Genomic DNA, 22986 nt, shown 5'->3' with positions numbered 1-22986 from the left:
ATCTGTCCCCCTGAGACGGGAGACGGATCACGGTATCGGACGGATATCGGTATCGGATATCGGCACTGTAGCAACCGATATCCGATACCGATATCCGGTATCTGGATATCGGAAAAAACCGGTACCGGAAGTTTCCGGTACCGGCATCCGTCCAGCATCCGTCCCGATACCGGTATCCGGTACCGGCATCGGGACGGGCGAACACTATCTCCATCCTTTTCTCTCTCACTCCTCTCTCTCTCTATTTCTGTCCCTCCGTCATTTGCTCTCATCCCTATTTTTATCACATCCTATTTTACGCTTTCTCTCTCTTGTAATCTTAGGTCGTTTTCCCATCGTCATGATAGACGCTTATGGCCTACCAATCTGTCAAATATTTCAGTCAGAATTTAATCGTACTTCTTGAATCAGATTTTTCTGCTCTCTTTTTTTAGTCGTTCTCTCGAGGTTCCCCTTTCTGCACAGGAAACAGAAACCCAGCACGTCATGCATTGCTCCCATGGGCCCCCGAAACTTTTGGACTTTGCCCGAGGAGGCGGATTTCGGGTTGACAACGCATAAGTTCTTTTCATCGCATTAAGAGAACTGTACAGAAGGCTGCAATTGGCTATGCTAAAACTTGTCCTACAGAGGACGTTGAACGCTGCAAGCGACCCTTCTCATTGACCTGAGAAATATATAGCCATCATTAAAATAGACACATCGTCTGGCGTCTGGTCTCTTCCCCAATACATAAATTTGATGCGAACAGCTACCTAATTGGACTATTTTTCTCTCTTCAAACCCCAAAAACAAATCGTTGCGACCGGCATGCAAGAATAATGCTCTTCTTCAGCCAGTATGCATCACGCGTTTCACGAATCTATAAAAGCGGAGGTCTTGCCCTCCAACTCCGAAAACGTGCGGCAACGGGGCCAAAGTGGAGGAAAGATGGGAGGCTCTACGGCACTACTATTGTTCTCGACTCTTCTATGGGTCAATGTTTGCCTTGCCCAGAACGGTAATAAACAAGGAGGCACTCCAGCAGCCGCACCATCCACTTCAAACCCATCATTGAGTCCCTCGACGTCTCCACCAGGAAATTCTCCATCACTTCCGTCCCCGGCCGCGGCTCCATCTTCTAGCACATCTAGAAGATGTACCTCCATCAGCAACGCCACCAGTTGTACCTCCATCCTCATCCCCCGCAACTCCTCCATCGTCCACACCCCCCGTTGTACCCCCTTCGGCGCCTCCTGCTACTCCTCCATCATCAACACCACCCGTTGACCCTCCTTCAGCCCCTCCCGCAACACCTCCATCGTCCACACCCCCCGTTGTTCCCCCTTCGGAGCCTCCTGCTACTCCTCCATCGTCAACACCACCCGTTGACCCTCCTTCAGCCCCTCCCGCAACTCCTCCATCATCAACACCACCCGTTGACCCTCCTTCAGCCCCTCCCGCAACTCCTCCATCGTCCACACCCCCAGTTGTACCCCCTTCGGCGCCACCTGCAACTCCTCCATCCTCAACTCCACCTGTTGACCCTCCTTCAGCCACTCCCGCAACTCCTCCATCATCCACACCCCCCGTTGTACCTCCTTCGGCCCCTCCCGCAACTCCTCCATCGTCCACACCCCCCGTTGTACCCCCTTCGGCGCCTCCTGCATCTCCTCCATCATCAAACCCACCAGTTGTACCCCCTTCCTCGCCTCCTGCTACTCCTCCATCGTCCACACCTCCCGTTGTACCCCCTTCGGTGCCTCCTTCAACTCCTCCATCGTCAACCCCACCAGTTGTACCCCCTTCTTCGCCTCTAACAATCCCTCCATCATCTACACCACCAGTTGTACCCCCTTCTTCCCCTCCCAGTACTCCTCCATCGTCATCTCCTCCAGCCATTCCCCCATTTGTTCCTCCATCACCGAGGGCACCAACTACACCTCCTTCATCCCCACCTGTTCTTCATCCACTTCCTCCTGCTCCACAACAACCTCCCCGTTTTTCGCCACTTTTCTGTTTCTTTGATGCCTTGCGATTAAGGGTCTGCTCTGATGTACTCCGCAGCCTTGATAGACGGGGAAGGCCACCGAGACGTCCGTGCTGCGATGTTATTGATAGGCTCTCCAGCCAACAAGCAGTGGCGTGCTTGTGCTTTGCAGCCAGAAACAGGCTCTTTGGTTTAAGTCTTCAAGTTCCTCAGGATGTTATCCGTCTTGTGACTTTCTGCGGAAGACCAGCTCCAGTAGGGCTGAACTGCCCTTGAAGCCGACACCACCTGTTGTGTTTAGAATCTGTTTTACTATTATATGCTTTTGGGTGGCTACATAAGAAATGCATGATGTATTACATTTGAATCCGTATCCATTGTGCTCAAATGTTATCCATCTTTACGACATAATAAGATCTATTCACACCATAAACTTTTCAGTACAGGCTTCTTTATAGATCATGACCGAAGATTATACAAAAGTTCTATTATACCATATAAAGACAAACACCTAATTCTACGCATATGAATCATATAGCATCCCATAGGAATCATAACATACAAACAATTATGATGACAATACCCATAAGGGCCTTGATTTTAGTATTTTTAGTTATTGGAACTAAGAAAGTATACCAGTATGTACCTGGTGTAAATTTAAGAGCCAGAAAAATCATGATCGGGAAGAAAAGATTCTACATGATACAGAAACTTATATATAGATATTAAGTCATTCTTACAGAGTTATTAATTTCAACTGTTACAAGGTGAACAATTTAATACCATGAGTCAATTATCATGGAAATAGTTACAATTTTATTTGATATGATTAAAGTATGCATACTTCTCATATTAATTTCCAGAATCATCGCACACTGATACCTGGATAAGTGTACTGATAACTAAACTTGTAATCCTCGTGTAAAATCAGGGCTAAGTTTTAATAATGTTAACATGGTAAAGATTTAAGAAATAATGTTTCGAGAATTTAAAAGTAATTCTAGATATCTCTTCTATTCATTTAATATGTAATCCTTTGTATTTTTTAAACAAGTCCTTCGTGATCCATTCTATAAATTAAACAGTTTGATTAACTATCAAAAAATAAGGGCAGGCTGCCTTTAATGCATTTCCATGAACTCCCCTTTACTTAATTTTGCCAGCGCAAGCAGGGAGATTTACGGCATGTGTTAACAAGTTGTATATAAAAACTGCACGGTGCTTCTTTCCGAGCACGTAACGTCGCGTTCCCATTCGCTACCAGGCGTGCGTATGAAGGTAAGATACGAGTCCCAATCGCTAAGGATGAGAGAAAGATCAAAGATAAAGCGTCTTGTCCATTCAATGTCGTCGAGTTATCAACATTCTTATGCTTGTTATGATATTTATTGGGTCACTGATTTCAATATCAGCGTTTAACGCGCGTTGTGTAAGGCATTTTAGATTCCTTCCATGACGGAAATGACTGTTGGAGCTTAGACTTGAGACACGGTTGTGTCACCGGTCCTTAGACCTAGGACACCAAAGACGTCTTGTGGACGCACGGTTGTGTTTTGTCTATGGGCAATGAGACTCTAATCAGGGGATTCTAAACAGTCTTAGTTCGGGTACATCAAGAAGTTTACGAAGATGATTGAGTGGTCAAGATGGGATCATCCACCCTCGGTATACAAGGTGACAACTTAAGGAAGACGATGCGATGAAGTTCTTGGCCAAGGCAGTGAAGTATCGGAGAAGAGTTCTCCGATGATTTTCAAATGCATCAGTACTAACTCGGATGACCGATTTGGGTTTGACAATTGACCATACCCTAAGTCGTCCAAGGAGCTTCAAGTGGATGAGGGATTATATGTACACGGTAACCGATGACGAACAGGTTCCATGAGTGAGTCGATACACACTCCTTTGTATCTTCTAGAACACGAGGTGCAGCTTGGCACCCCACATGTTGGAGTCTCGACCTATCGATTGGGTTCAATCGATCTGACATTAATTAATTTATATGATTATATAGTTAATTAACTTGGAAGGCCAATAAAGGTTATTGGGCCATTGGAGTTGTTAACTAGACTGATACATGGGCCTATAGGGTCACAAGCAAATGGTCTTTTGGACGTCGAAAGATATGCTTAAGTTTGGGAGTTTTTATGAAAAATACCTACTTACTATAAATAGGGGAAGGCTCTGAACAAAATTTATCCAGGCCAGAACTGTTCAGCAGCCTTTCTTCTTCTTCTTCCTTTTGCCCACACCCCTCTCCAACCTCGATGTGATGGGGATGATGTAACGATGACAACGGAGAAAGAATGGGGCTCGTCAATGAGGAGGAGATTCAATGTGCCGAGGATCGCATGGAATAGGCCTTCCAAATTATTTAATTTGGATGATGATTTTCAACCCTGATTTTGCAAATGTCTTCCGCCGTGTATCGTTTTCATTTGTTCATCCAAATCTAGGCCTCTAGAACCCAACACTGACTGCATTTCATAAATATACATCATATAGAAAGATAATTTGAAGTATTAATTTATGTGAAATAATTTCATGTTACCAAATCAGGGTTGAACATTCTCCAGTGATACATGATGCCTTGCTCAAATGTGCAACTTATTAATCTCACAGCCATAACGCCTCTAGTGGCAGTTTGATTGCTGCTATCTGAACCTAACACTATTAATAAAGATGGCAACGAATAAACATGATGAACTAAGGCGGAAAACAAAAGTCATGGGACAGCATTCAAGGATGCATACAGAGAATGGGTCAGATAATTTATTATAGAGAAGGACAAATGTTCTCAAACCTTGAATTAAAGTATATGGATTCATGAGACTCTAAAATCTGGAACTACAAAATTAAATAATATTTTGTTATATCGTCTGAAAAAAATGCAGCTTTCCAATTCAAATTTATGGAGATAGCTTGAAATATCAGGCCCCCTTTTTGGTTCATAACTACCCATTTGATGTCATCACTTACCAATATGATACCGTAAATAGATAGTGATAATCATGCAAAGAAAGTTATGAAAGTAGGTAAAATATCATGCAAAAACTAAATATATTCCTCCTACATTCTGAAACAATGAACTTTCCATGAGTATAGGAAAAATCTACAGACAATTACCAAACTAAGCAGGCAAATTCTATAGTATATGAACGTCCAAAATGACATGGAGATATAGTACAGGATCATCCCGGACGTGGATGATGGATGGGACAGGACGAGTTATGTCCAGTCCAACATCCAAAGTCAGTTAAGGGATGAAGGACCGGTGGGTTGTTTCGTCCAACTGTCCCATCCAATCATCCCGGGACAATTTTTCGTGCCATTCGGGAGAAAAACCGTCCCATCCCGCATCCTGAATAAAAAAATAAAGTTATATTTTATTAATTAAATTAAATTTCTTTTGAAAAAACAAGTCGCTCATCGGCCTGCCCTAGTTGTTTGCTCATTTTTTAAGGAAGAACAAGGCCAACCATAGTGACGGCAGCTGCAGCCACCTTCCTTCATCCCCTCTAGTGCAACCAACTGCAGCCTTCATTTCCCCGACGCCCGCCACGCCCATCCTGATTGTCGGAGATCACTTCCCTGATGGGCACCTCAAAGAAGGTCAAGGTATGTGCATTCCTTGCTCAATCTCTCTTCCTCTTGATTTCTATCTTTCTCAATCTCTCAATTTTTCCCTCTCTCCATTGCTCCGTCTCCGTCTCTATATCTCAATCGCTCAATCTCTGTCTCTTGCTTTCTTTATTTCTCAATCTCAATCTTTCTTTACGACACTCTCAATTTATTCCAATGTCTCATTCTCTCGCTTGTTATCTCTCCGAATTTTCTTATTCTTCCCTTCTCTTACTCCCCGTATTGCTCAATCTCTCGTTCTGTTGATTTATTTTTACACAAGTCATCAACTTCTCTGCGATAATTTGAAACACTATTCATCGGTACGCGACATACCGGTTCACATGATCTTAAGTGCATGTTTTTTAATCTTAGTCAATTCATGCTTTACGTCATAACAGCAGTGGGACTTCCTCAAAGGAAAATTGCCAGTACCTTGTCTATCTTCTCAAGTCAAGCTTAAGGCAGAGCCTCTTTCAAACCACAACACCAGCACCAGCGCTGAAGATCAAAAGGTGATTTTCTTATTCTTCCCTTCTCTCACTCTCCATCTTGCTCAATCTCTCTTTCTTTTGATTTAAATTTTTCTCAATCTCTTGATACTTTACTATCTCAGTCTCACTTGATCCCAAACTCCCATTCTCTTGCTTGTTTTCTCTCCAAATTTACTCAATAGCTACTGTACTCACTCCCCACATCTCTCAATCTTCTTTTCGCATAATTTCTATCCCACTTAATTTCTATCCCACTTAATTTTCTTAATGATTCTTTATCTCACTCTCCACCTATCTCAATATCTCGATCTCTTTTTCCCTTTCTTTATATGTCCCTGAATTTCCTCAATACATCATTTTCTTACTCTCCTTCCCTCTCAATACCTCAATATCTGATTATCCTTCTTGCTTCCTCCCTCAAATTTGTCTATCTCTCTCAAACGCTCAATCTCTGTCTCTTGCCTTATTTAATTCTCAATCTCTCAATCTTTCCTTATGACACTCAATTTATTCCAATGTCTCATTCTCTTGCTTGTTATCTCTCCAAATTTTCTTATTCTTACCTTCTCTCACTCTCCATCTCGCTCCCTTTCTCTTTCTCTTGATTTATATGTTTCTCAATATCTTATTATCTCACTCTCACTTGATTCCAAACTCCAATTCTGTTGCTTGCAATCGTGAGCGACCACGCTCAACTCCAAGACAAGAGCTGGATAAAAATATAGAAACATCTCATGCAGTGAGGAGGATGATAATCCGCTAAGCAGGTGGAAGGATGTCGGGACGCAATACTTTTCAATCTTGGCCAAAATTGCATGCCAATTTCTTGGCATAAGCCCGACCAGTGCACTGGTGGAGCAGCTTTTTTTCAGTTGGCCGAGGCATCACCAAGTATTGGATATCATGCCTAGATGCAGATAGCATTGAGATGCTGACGATGCTTTGGGGATGGTTCCGTCATGTAGACCAGTACACCTCCGACTCCGATGATGACTTTGACAATGATGACAAATCGTGTGCTGGTACATTATGTCCTATCGATTTCCGACTTGTGCATAAGCATGCATCTTTTTCTTAACTCTCTCTTTTCCTTGTAACACAGTAAGCAGAAACAAGAGGAAGGCAGTGGGGGGGTTTACACTGCTGCTATGTTCTAATGTTTACTGTAATTTGTGCTAGTACACCAACTTTTTACATTATATCCTTTGATCAAAACAACAGAGCAGTAAAAAATGATTCTAAACCTTGCTGATTTTTTCACATTCCCTCATGTGAATTTCAATGCTCCAAAAGAATTACCGATGGAAATTAATGTTTCATGTGTCCAGGGTACGAAACTTTTTTTTAGATTTTAGATGATTGAAGAGTTCCACTCATTAATCAAAATTATCGGTTTAAATCCTACCATGAAACTGACTTTTTCTGCACTTCATGTTTTGATAAATATCTCTCAATGGCTTTCGTCCATTGAAACACCCATTGAATGTAATAAAATAATAGGCTGCATTACTATCTAACTTGTAATAACTAGGATCTTTCGTGTTTAATTCCTGTTACTTGTTTGCTTTTAAATTTCAAGAGGAGAGAATGATCTTTCCTTTGTCGTACTCTTGAATATTCAGTCACCGATAACTCTCTCGTTTTCACATCTCTCTCCATGTCTCAAAAAGTTTTGTTCTTTCATTCTCACTCCCTCATTTTTGCATTCTTTCCCTATCTCCATATTTGATCCAGTACCGTTCTCTTAGTCTGATCATTCAAAGAGATTTTATATCACAAGTTGTGATATGGCCGCTTTCCGAATTCCATTTCAATGGGTTCTTCTGTTGTTGCCGGCCGGAGAAAATGGTAGAGAGAGTTCCAGGAAAGTGTCTTTGCTGAGGACTCAGATGTCTAGTTATCGGTTATTCAATCTCTGATCTACATTACTCTGTTTTGATCCTGATGGAAATATATGTGGCCGACAAGCCAATCACACATTCCGCATCTCGTTCCATATTCATTAATAGAACATATTCATTATAGTGCGCGTGTGATGCTCATAATGAAGTCCATGAATACATGATCGGACATAGTGAATTATGATGAGATCGTAATACGAAGATCACTAGTCTTTAAGCATGTGTTCTAAACATTCTTATTCAAAGGATATGCGAGAAGGACATCAAAGTATCCGGATAGAATAGCACTATCTAGCCTCACTCATATGATGAGTATGGCCGGTCCCCTAGCCATTAGTGTGGCGACACTAAGGATAGATAGTGGGTGCTCTTTAGTGGAAAGCGTTCACTGAATTGATCCGTACGAATCCCTGAATGGTATTATACCGAACTGTCAATCAGGTTGATTCATGTCACGGTTGTGTAAGTGGTCCTTAGACCTGAGACACCAAAGACGTCTTGTGGATGGACGGTTGTACTTTGGCTATGGCCAACGAGTCTCTAATCATGGGATTCGTGCAAAGGTTACTCGTTTCAATGTTTGGGTTGATGCCGTTCGATTCGCAAAAGACTTCCACTGCGCATCGTTTTAGATTTATTCATCCAAGTCATTTCCATTGAGGATCAACAATACAACTTGTATTCTACCGAATCCAGGCAAGAAGTAACACCATAGGAAGACGCGTATATAACAAGAAGTATATACGCTAAATCGTTTCTTGATTAACAACATTAAGCATTTAGAAATCATGAATTAACATTTCTCAAGTTGTTATGTTGCGCTAGTGGTACAAAGTTTCAGAAAGGCATTGCAATCTTTGAACATTCAAGGTCCTATTCGACAACTCTCGGAGGCTTCAATTTGCAAAATTGTATTAACTCCCCCATTTTGCAACACATTTGAAATTTTGATAGAATGAAATCACAATATCATTTGGAATAATTTTGCCTTTTTTTTCAGGCTGGAAATCAAATATGGTTGTTTTCATGTCATTAAACAAAACACCAAAGGCAGCTATTGACCAGTCAAACATTTAAGAGAGTGTGTGCGCCCCTCCCTCTCTTGTCCTTTTCCTAAAGGGACCCACTTATTGGCCCCTGTAAATGGTTTTTACTCCTTGTGAAACCTTAATACAAAATAAAAATGCGCCATAGTGATTAATTGTTTACTTTATTCACCTTTCTCTTCCTTTCTTCACTCTCTACATTGGCTACTTCTCTTCTAGAATATTCCTTTTTCAGTTCAAGGTGGAGCTCTTGTAGTGAAGCATGCAACAAGCTTAAGCTTGGAAATAGAACCTTTGATGTTTTTGTCTGTAAATAAAAGTGAAACTTACTATAATATCACAACAAAAAAATGGAAATGAAAATATGAGAGATATTAGTCAAAACTGAATTTAATAAAGGTGAGTTCGAGGCAATTAAAATGCAGCTACTAGATTAGCAATCGCCTCAAGCATGCTCTATAACTCAGAGCTCATTTAGTGTATTATGAATCTAATATTTTAAAAAATACTATGTTTACTTAATCAAGAAATCAAAAATACTTTCAAGCATATTTATTTTATTACAACAAAGAACTTTAGAAACATTTTTTCAAAGATAAAAAATGATCGGACCATACAATATCAAATTAATTTGTAGAAGCTGAATACATTCAAATCATATTTCAGGTAAAGTTGTTGGAATGTTTAACCTATGAAATGATTAAGTTTTAGTGTTAGACATATTTTTTTTCCAATGTGCAAGGAATAAAATATATGGATGTTAGGTACAAAATATAACATTAAAATAAGTAAATAAAAAATGTACTTTGTACTCTTTTTATTTTTTATTTTTAGACTTACACCTGCATTATTCACCATTTAATATATCCTATAATAATATTTTTCTTTGTTTCACTCTTTTATAGTTTTAAGCATTTTTGTGTTTGGAGAATAACCCCACCAGACTCCTCAGGGTCTTGAATCTTAAGTCATAAGGTTGACTATGAATGGAGCCACAAGTTATGGCACGTGTGAAAACAACACTAGTCAAACATAGTCGAGTCGTAGAAGTAACTAGACATTTGAAATTGGAGCGGTTATCTCCAAATATGGGAAATAAAAAAATAAATCCACAATTAAGATGATGTCATTCTAGCCACCTATGCACTAAATTTAAACCAAGGGTTTAAGAGAGATTCCCACTCATAGTTAAACTCTTAACTTTTTATAGAGCATTTTATGTTTTATTTCTGATCCCAACTCATTGTTAGCATGCTATTGCATCGGGTTTGTTCAATCCAATTTTTTTTATTGAAGAGTGTGGTGGGAAGGCTTCAAGTTTGAATAACTGGGGTAAAAAAATGACTGCTAAGCCTTCAGACAATTTCACAACAGTGGTTGTTCTACCTTTGGTAGAACAGACATTATGTTAAAATTGTTACATAAGTTTCTAATTTATGCAACAAATTACATGATAATGTGCCCACAAAGAAGCCTGTAATTAAAAATTCAATTTCATAGACAATAGATGTAAAAAGTTAATTTAATTTTTTAAAAATTTGAGTGTTTTAATTTTTTTCAATTTTCATTAAATATGAGTTTTTTTATTTTCATGATTTAGTTTTAATGAAAGTTTTTTGAAATTTAAATATAACTCTTGACCAAAAAAAGCATATTAGTTTTAGTTTTCATAAACAGATTCATAATATTTATCCTAACGTTTTTTGATCTTTTACATCAAGAACCACACAGGAAATAAATGTGTGGGTTTTTTTGTGAGAGCACACACAATTGGCACAAACAACGAGATGCTAGTGTGGCTCCATTTACTTATAGCAATCCTTTCAAAACTCCAAATATAGGCTGTCATCTTTCATACATAGAGACTAAAAATGTTTCCTGTCTTGGAAAGTTTGGGTTTTAGCTTTATATATATGTAATGGAAACACATGTTACGCCTTCAATATAACAAACAAATCTTCATGTCACTTTGGCTATGGCCCAAGTTAGTATTATTTTGCCTTTTTCATATCAATTAAATCAGACTACAGCGCACTTACTGTTATATGCATTAGTATCACTTGAAGAAGTGAATACTTGCTGATAAACTGGAAACTAGCAGTATAGATTAATGATAATAAGTATCACTAACCCAGGTCAAGTGAGGAGTTCCCTTCATTAAGCAATATATTTATATTCCTCCTTGATAGGGGAGTGACGGTTGAACCACAGAGATCAATTGACAAAGTCTGAGTAGATTTAAGCTAAAAGCAGGTGTGTAAGAATTTATGGAATTATATTCAATTTTATTTTGATTAAATGGAGTGTAAATTACAGTGAATTATGTGTTTCCCCATCAAAATGGTTTTTAATGAGTTTAAAATTCCATGTGAGATTTTAACACATTTTAGTGGTTTTAAGGTATTTTTGTAGATTTGTTATCAGATTTAACTCATCCGAATTAAACTCGGAATAAATTCAGAATAAAATAACTTCTTCTTCATTAAATCTTGGTCAAAAATGAATTTTGACCAAGGTTTTCAAGATTTCTGTTTTACCCCCACATTTGTGGAATCTACCAATTGTTATGATAGGAATTGGGTGTGTTCTTTGGGCAAGAACAACTGATTCCCACAAGGCATATGGTCTAAGAGACAGAAAGAACCCCTAATTTTGATTTCTCCCACAACAAATCAAGATTAGCCAAGATTTGGAAGATGTTGTTCCACCCCACTCTTGTGGGGTCTACCAAGTGTTGTGAATGGAAGTAGGAGTGTTCTTGGGCCAAGCACACCCATTGCCCACACGGCAGGTGGTCTAGAGGATTAAAGAACACCTAAAATTAATTTCTACCACAGGAAATAAATATTAGTCTAGAAGGAGAAGAGTGGAGAAAGAACTGGCTTACCTGGCTGGTAGGCATCTCCTTCTACCTCCACAAGCCGTGGACGCTTCTTATTGTATTCTTTAGCAGCTCTAATGTAGAGAGAGAGAGGAGGGAACCCTCTGGAGAGGGAGTAGAGAGAGAAGTATTTTTTTCTCCCACCTAGACCTTGTCAGCTCGCCTTCCACTTGGCCCTTACTAATTATTAGAACACTAGAGAGAGATAGCAAGAAAAGAATCTTCTCACCCTTTCACCGAAATTCTAAATGAAAATTCAGGATGGCATTTATGAAGGGGTCTGAAGCATTTATAGGTATGCCTTAAATAATGGATGAATTTGATGGGTGAGATTTTGGCCAAGCCAATAGGCCCATTAGTGCCACTTCAAAATGATCTGAATCCTTTTAAAGGGTCTCTTGAAGTTCCTTCATGGATTTTCTCTCAAGAGGGAGGCACATTAGCCCAATGAGATCTCCGTTGGCTTTATGAAGAGCCCCTTGGTCCTTTCATAAGAGACATTTTCCTACTCCCAAAAAAGGTCTAACATTCTCCCAAAGAAGAGGTTAGATTTAGCCCACTTGGCTGATTGACCAATAGGGTCACATTAAGTACAACAAACAATATTTTTTTACTATTTAAAAGATGAATATATGTGGAGAGTTCTAAAATGATATTTTAATTAATACACATGCTTCAAGTTAGGATTTAATATGAAATGTGAACAAAATGTGTCTTAGTGAACTCTTCTTTAATACCTTTTATATTGACTTGACATCTGGCAATCTGTCTCTCACCATTAAATTTTTTTATGAATAGTTTCTAAGGTCTCAGGATGGCTTGCCTGATCCAGAAAGATCTTCTTGTGCTTTAAGAGAAAATTTTAAAAGGCCTAAAATAGTCCACCAATTTGGCATGCTCTGAGATGAGTGACTCTCCTCATTAAGATAATTTAAACCCTAGTGCTTTGAAAGTATGAAAAATTCATGAGATATATGGTAATGATACCAATGTTCTTACACTTGGACCACAACATCCAATTATCTTCATAGGCAGAGTACTTTTATAAGGCATCATTGATATTTTGATTATAGAGTGTCACTAGATAGCCACTTTGATTGAGGACTCATTCTATAGCACTACCTAAGTCATCCCAAGCATTTACAAATAATAGGTTTAAGGCAGAATGGGAGTATTGGCAATTATATCTTAAATTTTCTCAAAGCTTTTATGTGTAGTAGCATTCCTGGAGAGCTTACTTTAGTAGAGGCAATGTGTAACTAGTATGGTAATGGCTCTCAAATTCTGTATGCATCGTCCATAGAAACTGGCAAGACCATGACAAGTGCAGATATCATAGATGGCTAGGGAACCAGACATTTCACGATGAGACGCACCTTATTGAGATCAACAAAACTTCCGCTTGAAAATATGACAATCTGCAGGAATAATACCTTGCTTAGAAAAATTCACTCTTTCAGGTTAACAAATAAAAATATCGAGATAAACAGATAAAGATATGACAAATGGTACAAATATGATCTACATTGGAGTCAAATGAGGATTTTTAGACAAGTGTAGGATAAATAGACTACAACAGGTTTGTTAAGTGCTCCCCCCACACATGAGTCAGAATGTGCATGAATGTGTCAGGGCATTGGACAGTGTGAAAAACATTACCACCCCTTCATATATTACATCTTTCATTTTGAAGGCAGCCTTCCATTTGAGTGGTCTAGGATGTTTACAGATATGATGATGTCCATTTTCTAAGACAATCTTTCACAAAACTAGACCCCCTCTCATCATATCTATTATGTCCCCTAATTGATTGATGCAGAATCAATACTTCATCATGATGTTGTTGATGGCATGGTAGTTGATACACATGCAACAAGTACCATTCTCCTAAGGGATTAGTAAAGTGGGAACAACATATGTAGTGTAACTGTCTCGTGTAAACCTAGGTTCAAGAAGTTGTTGAACTTCTTTCCTTATATCTTGATGCTCTATTGGTGCCAATCTTAATGGGGTATATAGGGAAGAGGACCCCAGCATGAACCTCACTAATATGTTTTATATTCTGAAGGGATAGGAGCACAGACAGCTGTTTAGTAATACTTATATTTCACTAGACTTGACATTTACAGACACCAGACTCTAGGGTTGATAGTATCGTCTTTTTGTCTGTCACTATGGGATACATCAAGAAGAGAGACACTAATTCTATGGAGACCTATCTGATTACATCATGTGTGGCATGACTTTGATCTCCAATCATACAGCAGAAGTACGGGTTACTACCTTGAATTTGGGTCCAAATGGCTTCATGACAATACTCCTATTACCATATCAAACATGCATTTATTCCGTCATGTAACTTGTCATCTAAATCGTAAATCCAGGGAAGAATCAGGAACATGATAACTTAATACGCAGAAGATCCAACCATACGTGGAACATCTATGTTGAACATGCATCTGAGTGTAATATCTAACGATTTAGAATTCACCCATAGGACGTTGTAGCAGAACACGTTTCTAAAGGAGAAGCTACATCTATCCAGCTGCTTCCTTAGAAATTGCATTTATGGAACTCCCCGTTTTGATGATGAACTTGTAGTGACATGGATCAACGCATGTCAAGTTATATAAAATAGATGTGTACAGAAGCAATGATCATATAATAGTGATGTAGTGAATGCAAGAGACGTAAACTTGTGGTTTCTTAATTGTGTTTAATGAGATTTGGCATGCAGTTCATATTATTCATCACACATAGAAAAAGCATCATCTGATGTGTAATTTTGTAAGGGGTCCTCTTGCATGATGATCAAACTCCTAGTGGGACGATTTGGAGCAAGGTGTCGATACCCGTTATGACTGAATGTTGTAGGCAGTAACCAAGACCCCGATGGGGCTTCCTATCAAGGATGTTGATTTAAAATAGCCTGAAATGTCTATCCAACCAAGCTAAAGAACCCACCATAAATATAGGGATAGGACTAAACAAAATGCAGACAATGATTAGAGACAAACAACATTCTTGAATCGGTTGTCAATGTTCATAACAGAGGTCCGAAACAGCAAGTACTCACCACAAAAAGGGAACAAGTTCACCAAAGGGACTAACCAGCAGAAAGATAGACACTTGGTGTCACATCCTCACAAAAGCCTATTTGCAATATGTAAAGTTGTCTCCAAATCTTCTCCAAGTCTCCAATTAGCTTGGTTTGAACCCTAAAAGATTTCTCACAGGAATCTTTCCATATGAGACATGAACCTTCTTTTAGGGAGGTCTGTAGAACCTTCTTGAAATATTCCTATCTAGAAGAATTCCCCAAGTTTCTAAAATATATTGGAAGACCCATAAGGTTATAGTAGAGTCCCTTAGCTTATAGAATAGGCTAGAGCTCTCCATTTGATTTTAAAAGCATCTAGACAATTCTACAAGTACGTTGAAGGTTTCAGAAAAACCTATAAAAAGAAAGAAGAGTCTAGACCATTCCAAATGGTTCTAGAACACTAGAGTTGAACATGGAAATCCTCACACTTCTAGTAGCTCTCACATCTCCCACGGGGTAACAAATCCGAGAGCAGGGGATGGGGACCTGACGTTTGTCAAAGGCCCCCCTTTATGCACACCACTCCTCACTATTGACTGGGGGGCACTGTCAAGGATTCATTTTGATAATTGATAGGTACCTTCGAGAGTCCACGTATATGCCTTGCAGTTTTCACTGTACATTTCCCATTTGGCTACCACACAAATACTTTCTCTGTGTGTGCATGATCTGTAATAAATGTCTCATACTCTAGAGACATATGATTTTCTTTGTCTAGGGTTCAAACTCGTGGGATTCCTAGTTTGGATATGATGGGATTCTTTAACACAGCCCTAAATTGGGATGAGGTCAAAGGTGGACTTTTGCAAAGTAAATATACAAGCATTGGTGTGTTAAACTCTTTGATGTAATATCTGGAGCTTCAATTTCTGTGGGATGTATGCTACCATCTACCTATGTGAGAATGGTAGCCTTCTATAACAGATTTATTGTGGAACATCCACTAAACTAATTTCCAAAACGCCTTGGCTGGACAGCTTAACTCGATATCCATGAGCTTTATTTTGCACAGTTCTAAAAAATCTACCCATCAAAATTATAAAATTCTATGGCGCCTTTTTCACTGTCTAAAATCAAGATGTCAACCTTGACACTTTGGTGATCTGTGGCGCTCTCATGTTGGTCTTATCAAGTCATTGTGGTTGGTGAAGGAATACACATGTTTTGGGAATGCGAAATTGTTTAATGGAGGGCCCGGGCTGAAAGGGTCACCAAAAGGAGGATATACTTTAGAGACAAAATGCAAAACTAACAAACATGGGAGGCTTATTTGAAGCAAAATAAAAGTAATGTGAGGAAGATATAACTTCTACGGGAGAGGAGATTGGGGGAGGACTAGAAGACTTGAACAGGCCAAACAGATGACATAATGGAAGGGTAAAGGAAGAATTCAAAACAAGGCCAGAAAAGAAATACCTATCGCACCATCATTGTAAAGAAGATCCTGATGTTATCTAGTAGAGAGAGTGAACGTTAGGTGAACTGAGAAAGAGAGAGAGAGAGAGAGAGAGAGAGAGAGAGAGAAATATTTGAACACTCAGAGACGGAACAAGAACACATTTGATCAAAATGCATCTTTTTCTTCTCCCACAGTGAACCCAAATTGAACTTAGTTACAAACAAATAAGGGAGGAAACCATTATGGGTAAGGCACATTTTGACCTACTAGTACGTCAATTGTAGAGAGGAGTCCTATGTTGCAAGACTAAGAGGAAGATTCCCTAAGCCCCCAATTACACTCTAGACATCAATACCTGGTCTCTGATGAATCAAATAGTTGGTGGTAAATGACATATGAGTGAACTATTTAATGACATATTAATATTTAAATTTATCAGTTAAACATCATTTAGCACTTAATTCATGAAATTTTCCTAAATTAGAAATTAATTATTAATAATTATTTTTCTGGAGTAACTCACTTGACTCATAGAGTCAAGTGGAATGAATCTCACTTCTCTTTTAGAGTTTTTGACATTTTTAGTTTTCGCTCTCACTTGAGGGTTATTGGGCTAAGCGAAAGACGTTTAATAAGGCCCAACCACATTTTGAGCTCCAAGAGTGGCCTAGAGTTGCAGCTTGCATGAATTTAATGAGCCCTTAATGAGCCTTTAATCTCATTAAGGCCAAACATTTATTAAAAAAAAACAAGCCAAGTGAGGGACCATAATGATGGGCAATCAGTGGACTCAAACCTGATTGGATGACACCTATTCACCAGGATTGAGGCTGCAGAAAAGATTTGGACCATTCAAGACCTTGGGAGGTTCAAGGGTCATCATTTCCCCTCTCTTCCCTATATAAACCCCTCACAATCCAATGTAATACTCACTCTTGTTTCAATCTAAATCCAAGTTTTTAGCGGCATGTGACAATTGTTCTTGAGTCATCTAACCTTTAGTGAGAGTTGGGTAGATGTGGAGCATTCCAGAGCAAGAGCTGCTGGAGAAGTGGAAGAGTCTTGATCACCTTGGCCTTGACTGGTGTGACAAAGAGGTTTTATCACTATTTCTTTCTCTCATCCCTATCTGTTCACCTTTGACTGCAGATTAGTCTTGGAGCAGCTAGCCAACATCCAGATGGTTACAACACCTTCAACATCCAGATGGCTAAATTTATTTTATTATATTTTATTTTAAATTTAAAATAATTCTAAAAAAGCCTAAACACTTCCCAAAAATCATACTTTATTTTGATGTTTCCTTTTAGGATTAATTTTAGTATAGTTAAATTTTCTTAATTATAATTCTAGTAAATGCAGGTAATAAATTATAAGTATAAAACAAACTTATAAAAATCTACCAAGAATGTTTTAAACTGAAAATTCACTAACTATTACTTTGTGCTCTAAGGACCAACCCTTAGTCTCCGTAGGCTTGTAAGGCTTATAACTATTGTTGTTTTAATTCAATTACCTAAATGACTATAATTAGTGATTACTTTATCGCTAATTCACCCCAAAATATGAATTATCTATCTCCAGTTGCATATGTATTGGATTAAACCCCTACATATTGTGTTCTTGAAAAATATTAAACACAACTGATGTCTTGTAAAAAGTGATATTTGTGCACGCCTTGTTTAGGTCAACTCGGAAGTATGAATAAAATATTGAAAAGTTATACTTAGATTGCCTTTTAAGCTCTCAATATGCAAACCATCTACTCCAATCTCCATCATCCCATCATGGTTTACTCTCAGAAGAGGGTTCAATTGCGAAACTCATGTATCTTATTTGCCTTACACTATTTCTAGTGAAACCCATTGAAAATATGAATTTTTCTCCTTGTGTAAATCAAAGAATGAGGCATTTCTAGGTCCACACAACTCCTTTTTCATCTTCCCAAAATCATATTGACTTCCTCATTTAAGGAATCTATAATTTTCATCTGTATAGTTTTTGTTGAATACAATCCTATTTAAATATGCTCATGTTACATATAACTGATGTGTTTCACATCCTTCAAATGCAGTTAAAGCTGTCATCAATGATGTACCTTATGCGTATCTCAACCATGATATATGATGGTGCGAGGACCGCTCATACTCCATGCATCATCACCTCGGAGGAACACAAGCACACTATAGGCGCCGAAGGCCTTCTCCGGGAGCTGTACCAATATCAATCTTGTATATTCTTTCTTTTGCATCATGGGTGTGGGCAATTCGGGTCCATGTGTAGTTGGGACATTTATGCTCATTCCATACCTATAAATTCTTGTAAACATTTCATGCAATAGGTGGTGTCCAAGGCACTAGTAGATCGGTCTACAGCTACAACCTTTTGGTTGGCCGTACCTGGCACCATGTTTTTGCCAAAAAAATGACAAGACTAAATTAATGTACATCCTTGCCACATGATAAAACCTTTATTCAACATCAATTCCAGATATTTTGATATACCATTTTGCAAATAATGTGGTTTATTCCCCAACATATCTTAACTTTGGCTTCTTTTTATTTCTTTTAATGGTTTTCAAACTTCTGACAGATCCTCCAAGATCCAAAACTCTTCTCTTTGAATTTCATCCATTCATCCGCTATATTATGTCTCCATATATCTCTTCATGTCTCCTTAAATTATAAGGTTCGTCTATGATAGAAGTAACTGCAGCTCACCTTTAAGTTATACCTTCCAATTTCTACATCATCACATAGATATCATTTAATCATACCTAATAGCCAAGGAGTTCCATTGCCTTACTTCTGTTATGAAACTTTTTTTTGCATTCATTGAGAATTTTTACATGGATTGGGTGACCCAAAAAACCAGTTTCCAATATTCAAATCAGGATGATGTATGAAGACAATTTTTATGTATTAATATTGGGAATTAATAAGCAAGAAAGGGATTTTTAAAATTGGACTTGAAGATGGACAAAGTTTTTGATGAAATTTAGATTTAGGTGTTTTAGATGTTGAATTGAATTTTTCACCAATCAATTTTTAGATCTTGAGAGAGAAAATAGGCGATCTAACCTAGAGAGCGAGTAGAAAATTTTGGGGATAATTGAATTTATGATGAAATTTGACCCTAATCTAGATATCTAAGATGCAAAATGAGATGAAAATCAATCACATCCTCAATCAAATTCAAATTGCAATGCTAACCACCATTAAAATCATCTCCAAGGGCATGAACATATCGCCCATGCCTTGGCGTGTTAAAATCATTCAAGAAGAAGTTCAAACAATGAAGAAGAAACTTACAACTTTGATGCTTAAACCGAGATATGTCGACTTCAGAAGAAGCACTTGTGGCCTTCCTGGACAAATTCTTGGAGGAGAGCTTCTTTGATGTTTTTTCCTTCTTCCCGGCCTCTATTTCAAGATCCAACCGTATGGATGGTGGAGGGTGAAAAGACAAACCTACCCTCAAAATTTGAGCGCGATTGGACGGTTAGATCTTAGGATATTGTCATTTTAGTGGTGATTAATCATAACCGTTGGATTATTTTATCTCTCTTCCACGCAAATATAAAATGCCCCTTTACGATTCATTAACTTAGTTTCTCCACCCTCAGATCGCATGCTGCCACGTCTTTGTGTGTGGAAAACAAAGAAATCATTTATCGTTAATGAGAGGGCGAGATTATAAATTTTTAGTGGCTAGGAAAGCGCCACGTTGCCACGTCATCTTTTAGTTTTAATAAAAAAATAAGAGAATTTAAACTTACCGCTTATTGAATCCATGCGGAGTTAATTTTTGCGTGCAATCAATGCACACGGCTAATCGATTTTGCGCGTATTGATTACGATGAATATTCTCACTTCATAAATGCACGCGGAGTTTGATTCTCCACGAGCATTTATTGCATGAAAAAAACCAAAAAAAAGACAAAATGTACATTTTCCTTGCTGCTCGTGCCATGACCTATGTTTTTTTTTTCACGATAATGATTTGCTTATTATGGCATCGCGCATTGCAATGCCATAATGAGCACTTATTTAACTCGTCCAATCATTCGGCCAAATTTTGGGGCGAATGACGTGGATGCCTTGAAAAATCATTTTAAAATACTAAATAAATCATAAAACATATTCTTTTAATTCTAAAAATTATTTCTTGTCTATATAATGGTCAGAAAATTATAAACAATATGGAAAAATTCCAGACAAATTAGTAAAATCCTTAATAACTTCTAGCCAAGTATTTTATGCCCTGCAAAAAAATAATTATTCTATGCATTGATGTTAAATGTCATGTAAAAAATACTAAAAATTAAAAAAAAATCGTAAAACTATAGTGCAAGTCATTTATGTCCATTCAATTATGATAACCTGCAAATATAGCTAGTAAAACATGTGGTTCTGTAATATTAATTAATTTAACATGATAATTTGCAAGTAATCAGAGTTGCCATTTAAAAGATACACAGCTGTATTTATGAATTACCCCCCGCCATTGATGTTCAAGCATTCTACCTTTTAGCTTAGATCGAATCATGTAGCTAATAATCATATTCCTTATGTCCACCTTATGAGTTGTATTGGGTTTGTAGGGCCATGGTAGCTGCCATTGGATGTCATTTTGATCTCAATGACTTCCAAATTCCATGGATAAAAAGAGTCATAGGTGAGTATGGTATTCCTAGATTGGGATACTTATGAGATTTAGAGAGATGATTAAACTTCTTAAATGCACTGAATGTTTATAACTTTCCTTATAACAATGTGTTAGTTTAAATGGCCCAGGGATAACCTAAGAGGGGGTGATAAGCCTAAAAATGGGTATGACTAAATGCTAACTAACCGTGTCCTTAAAGCTAGACTTATACAACAAAATTTGTAAAATTTCCCTTTATCAAAATACTAATAAAATAGGATGATTAATGTTTTGATCCACAGGGAGGCAGCTATGTAAAAAAACTCTGAATTTATAACTTGATTTAAACCAAAGAAAGTATTGTAGTACTTCAGTGTAATTTCTTTCTATGGGTTATTTTACAAAAAATTAACAGGAATACATTCATATTTTTTGAATTTTAGTATTCAGTCAGAAAAGTTCAGGACTGAAATTTAAGACCTATATTTAAATAAAACCGAAATCAAAAGGCAGGCAACAATAAGATTGTATGGAGTTCTTTATGGTTTTTGTTTGATATTTTTAAAATAAATAATAGAAATTTAAATTGATGATCAAGATGAAATTGTTTTTGTGTTAAACTTCAGGGGCAGACAGAGTAGATAGGGAATTGAATTTTAAAGAACTCAAATTCCAAATGTAGAGAGAGAATGTAGTGAGAGTGACCTAGAGAGAGAAAGTAGATAAAATTGGGGAAGATGAGTATTGGACAAAATTTGATTTGGATCCACGAATCTAAGACAGTATGTGAGATGAGAAATATGATAGGATGATGTTTTGTCTTGATGTTTTCTCCCATGCCTTGGTGTTTTGGAAACATTTAAGAAATGATTCAAAGATGAAAAATAAACTTACAATATCAATCCAAGTCCATAGAATTTAATCCATGGTTTTTGGTGCAAGGTGTTTCAAGATTCAGAGGAAAGAAGGCTGACCTCCATAATTCATACATCCTCCAACTTGTGATATGTTTGACATCCTTAACATAATTTTTATATTGATTTTGAGACTGCGTTCAAAATATGAATACTTGATCACATCCATACAAATCCAAAGAACTTTGAATTGCATTGTTTGGTTGAGTTTTGAAAGAGTTGCACAGGTTTCAAGTTGGTGATAACTCAGATTATAGAAGTAATTACTGATGATTTAACTTCACTAATTAGTGTCGTTGGTTTATCCGAATTAAAACAACAAAAATTTATAATAACCTTACTAGCCTTGGGAGAGGAAGGGTTGATCCATAGGGAGGAAGGGTTTTTTCTAATGAATTTGCACTTTACTTATAATTTTTTGGGATTTTTTAGGAATATTTTAAAACTAAAATAAAATAGAAAATGAAAGGAATAACCTCCAGCGGTGTCATGGCAGTGGCATGGTGGCACTGAGTGGTTGAGGTGTGCTGGTGCCCACAGGCAGCACACGAGTGTGGTGGGCAGCCAGCACTGTGGACTTAATCAAAATCTGGCTAAGTCCGGAAGCTAAATGGGGCAGGCGGCGGCGGAGGAGAGAGAAATTGGGTCTGCACTAACTTTGCTCTAGAATGATTTCTTGAATGAATTTTTGAGTGTGGTCACATGTCTTGGAACCGTCTGGATGTTAGAAAGAATAAACAGAAGACATAGAAAAACAGGTAATATTAAAAATAAGAAATAAGAAGGTAACCTTTTTGTCACACCCTCCAAGGCCCACGGGACTTATTCTTGTCCTTTCCACCAGCTTCTTCAGCCCTAGATGCTTCCTGCTCAGCCTAGCACTCACTAAGGTGAATGGATATATGACTCAATTGCACTTAGGCCACCAAACATAACTTTGGATTGAATCACAAGATGAATATTACAATAGGGCTAAGGGGTTATATAGGGAGAGAGAGCAAATGAGAGCCA

General features: G+C 37.9%; 1 protein-coding gene across 1 annotated transcript; it reads left to right on the top strand.

Moving 5' to 3' along the window:
- Positions 1–1057: 1057 nt before the first annotated feature.
- LOC144708075 (uncharacterized) lies at positions 1058–2385 on the top strand (the record flags this gene model as incomplete). Its single annotated transcript, XM_078581372.1, has 1 exon — positions 1058–2385. A coding segment is annotated over one exon (1188 nt), but the record flags the coding sequence as incomplete, so codon positions are not given.
- Positions 2386–22986: the final 20601 nt, after the last annotated feature.

This window comes from Wolffia australiana, chromosome 9 (genome assembly GCF_029677425.1).
Source record: "Wolffia australiana isolate 7733 chromosome 9, ASM2967742v1".
NCBI classification, from domain to species: domain Eukaryota; kingdom Viridiplantae; phylum Streptophyta; class Magnoliopsida; order Alismatales; family Araceae; genus Wolffia; species Wolffia australiana.
The sequence above is the reverse complement of the archived record's forward strand: the minus strand, read 5'-3'. Positions and strand labels throughout refer to the sequence as shown.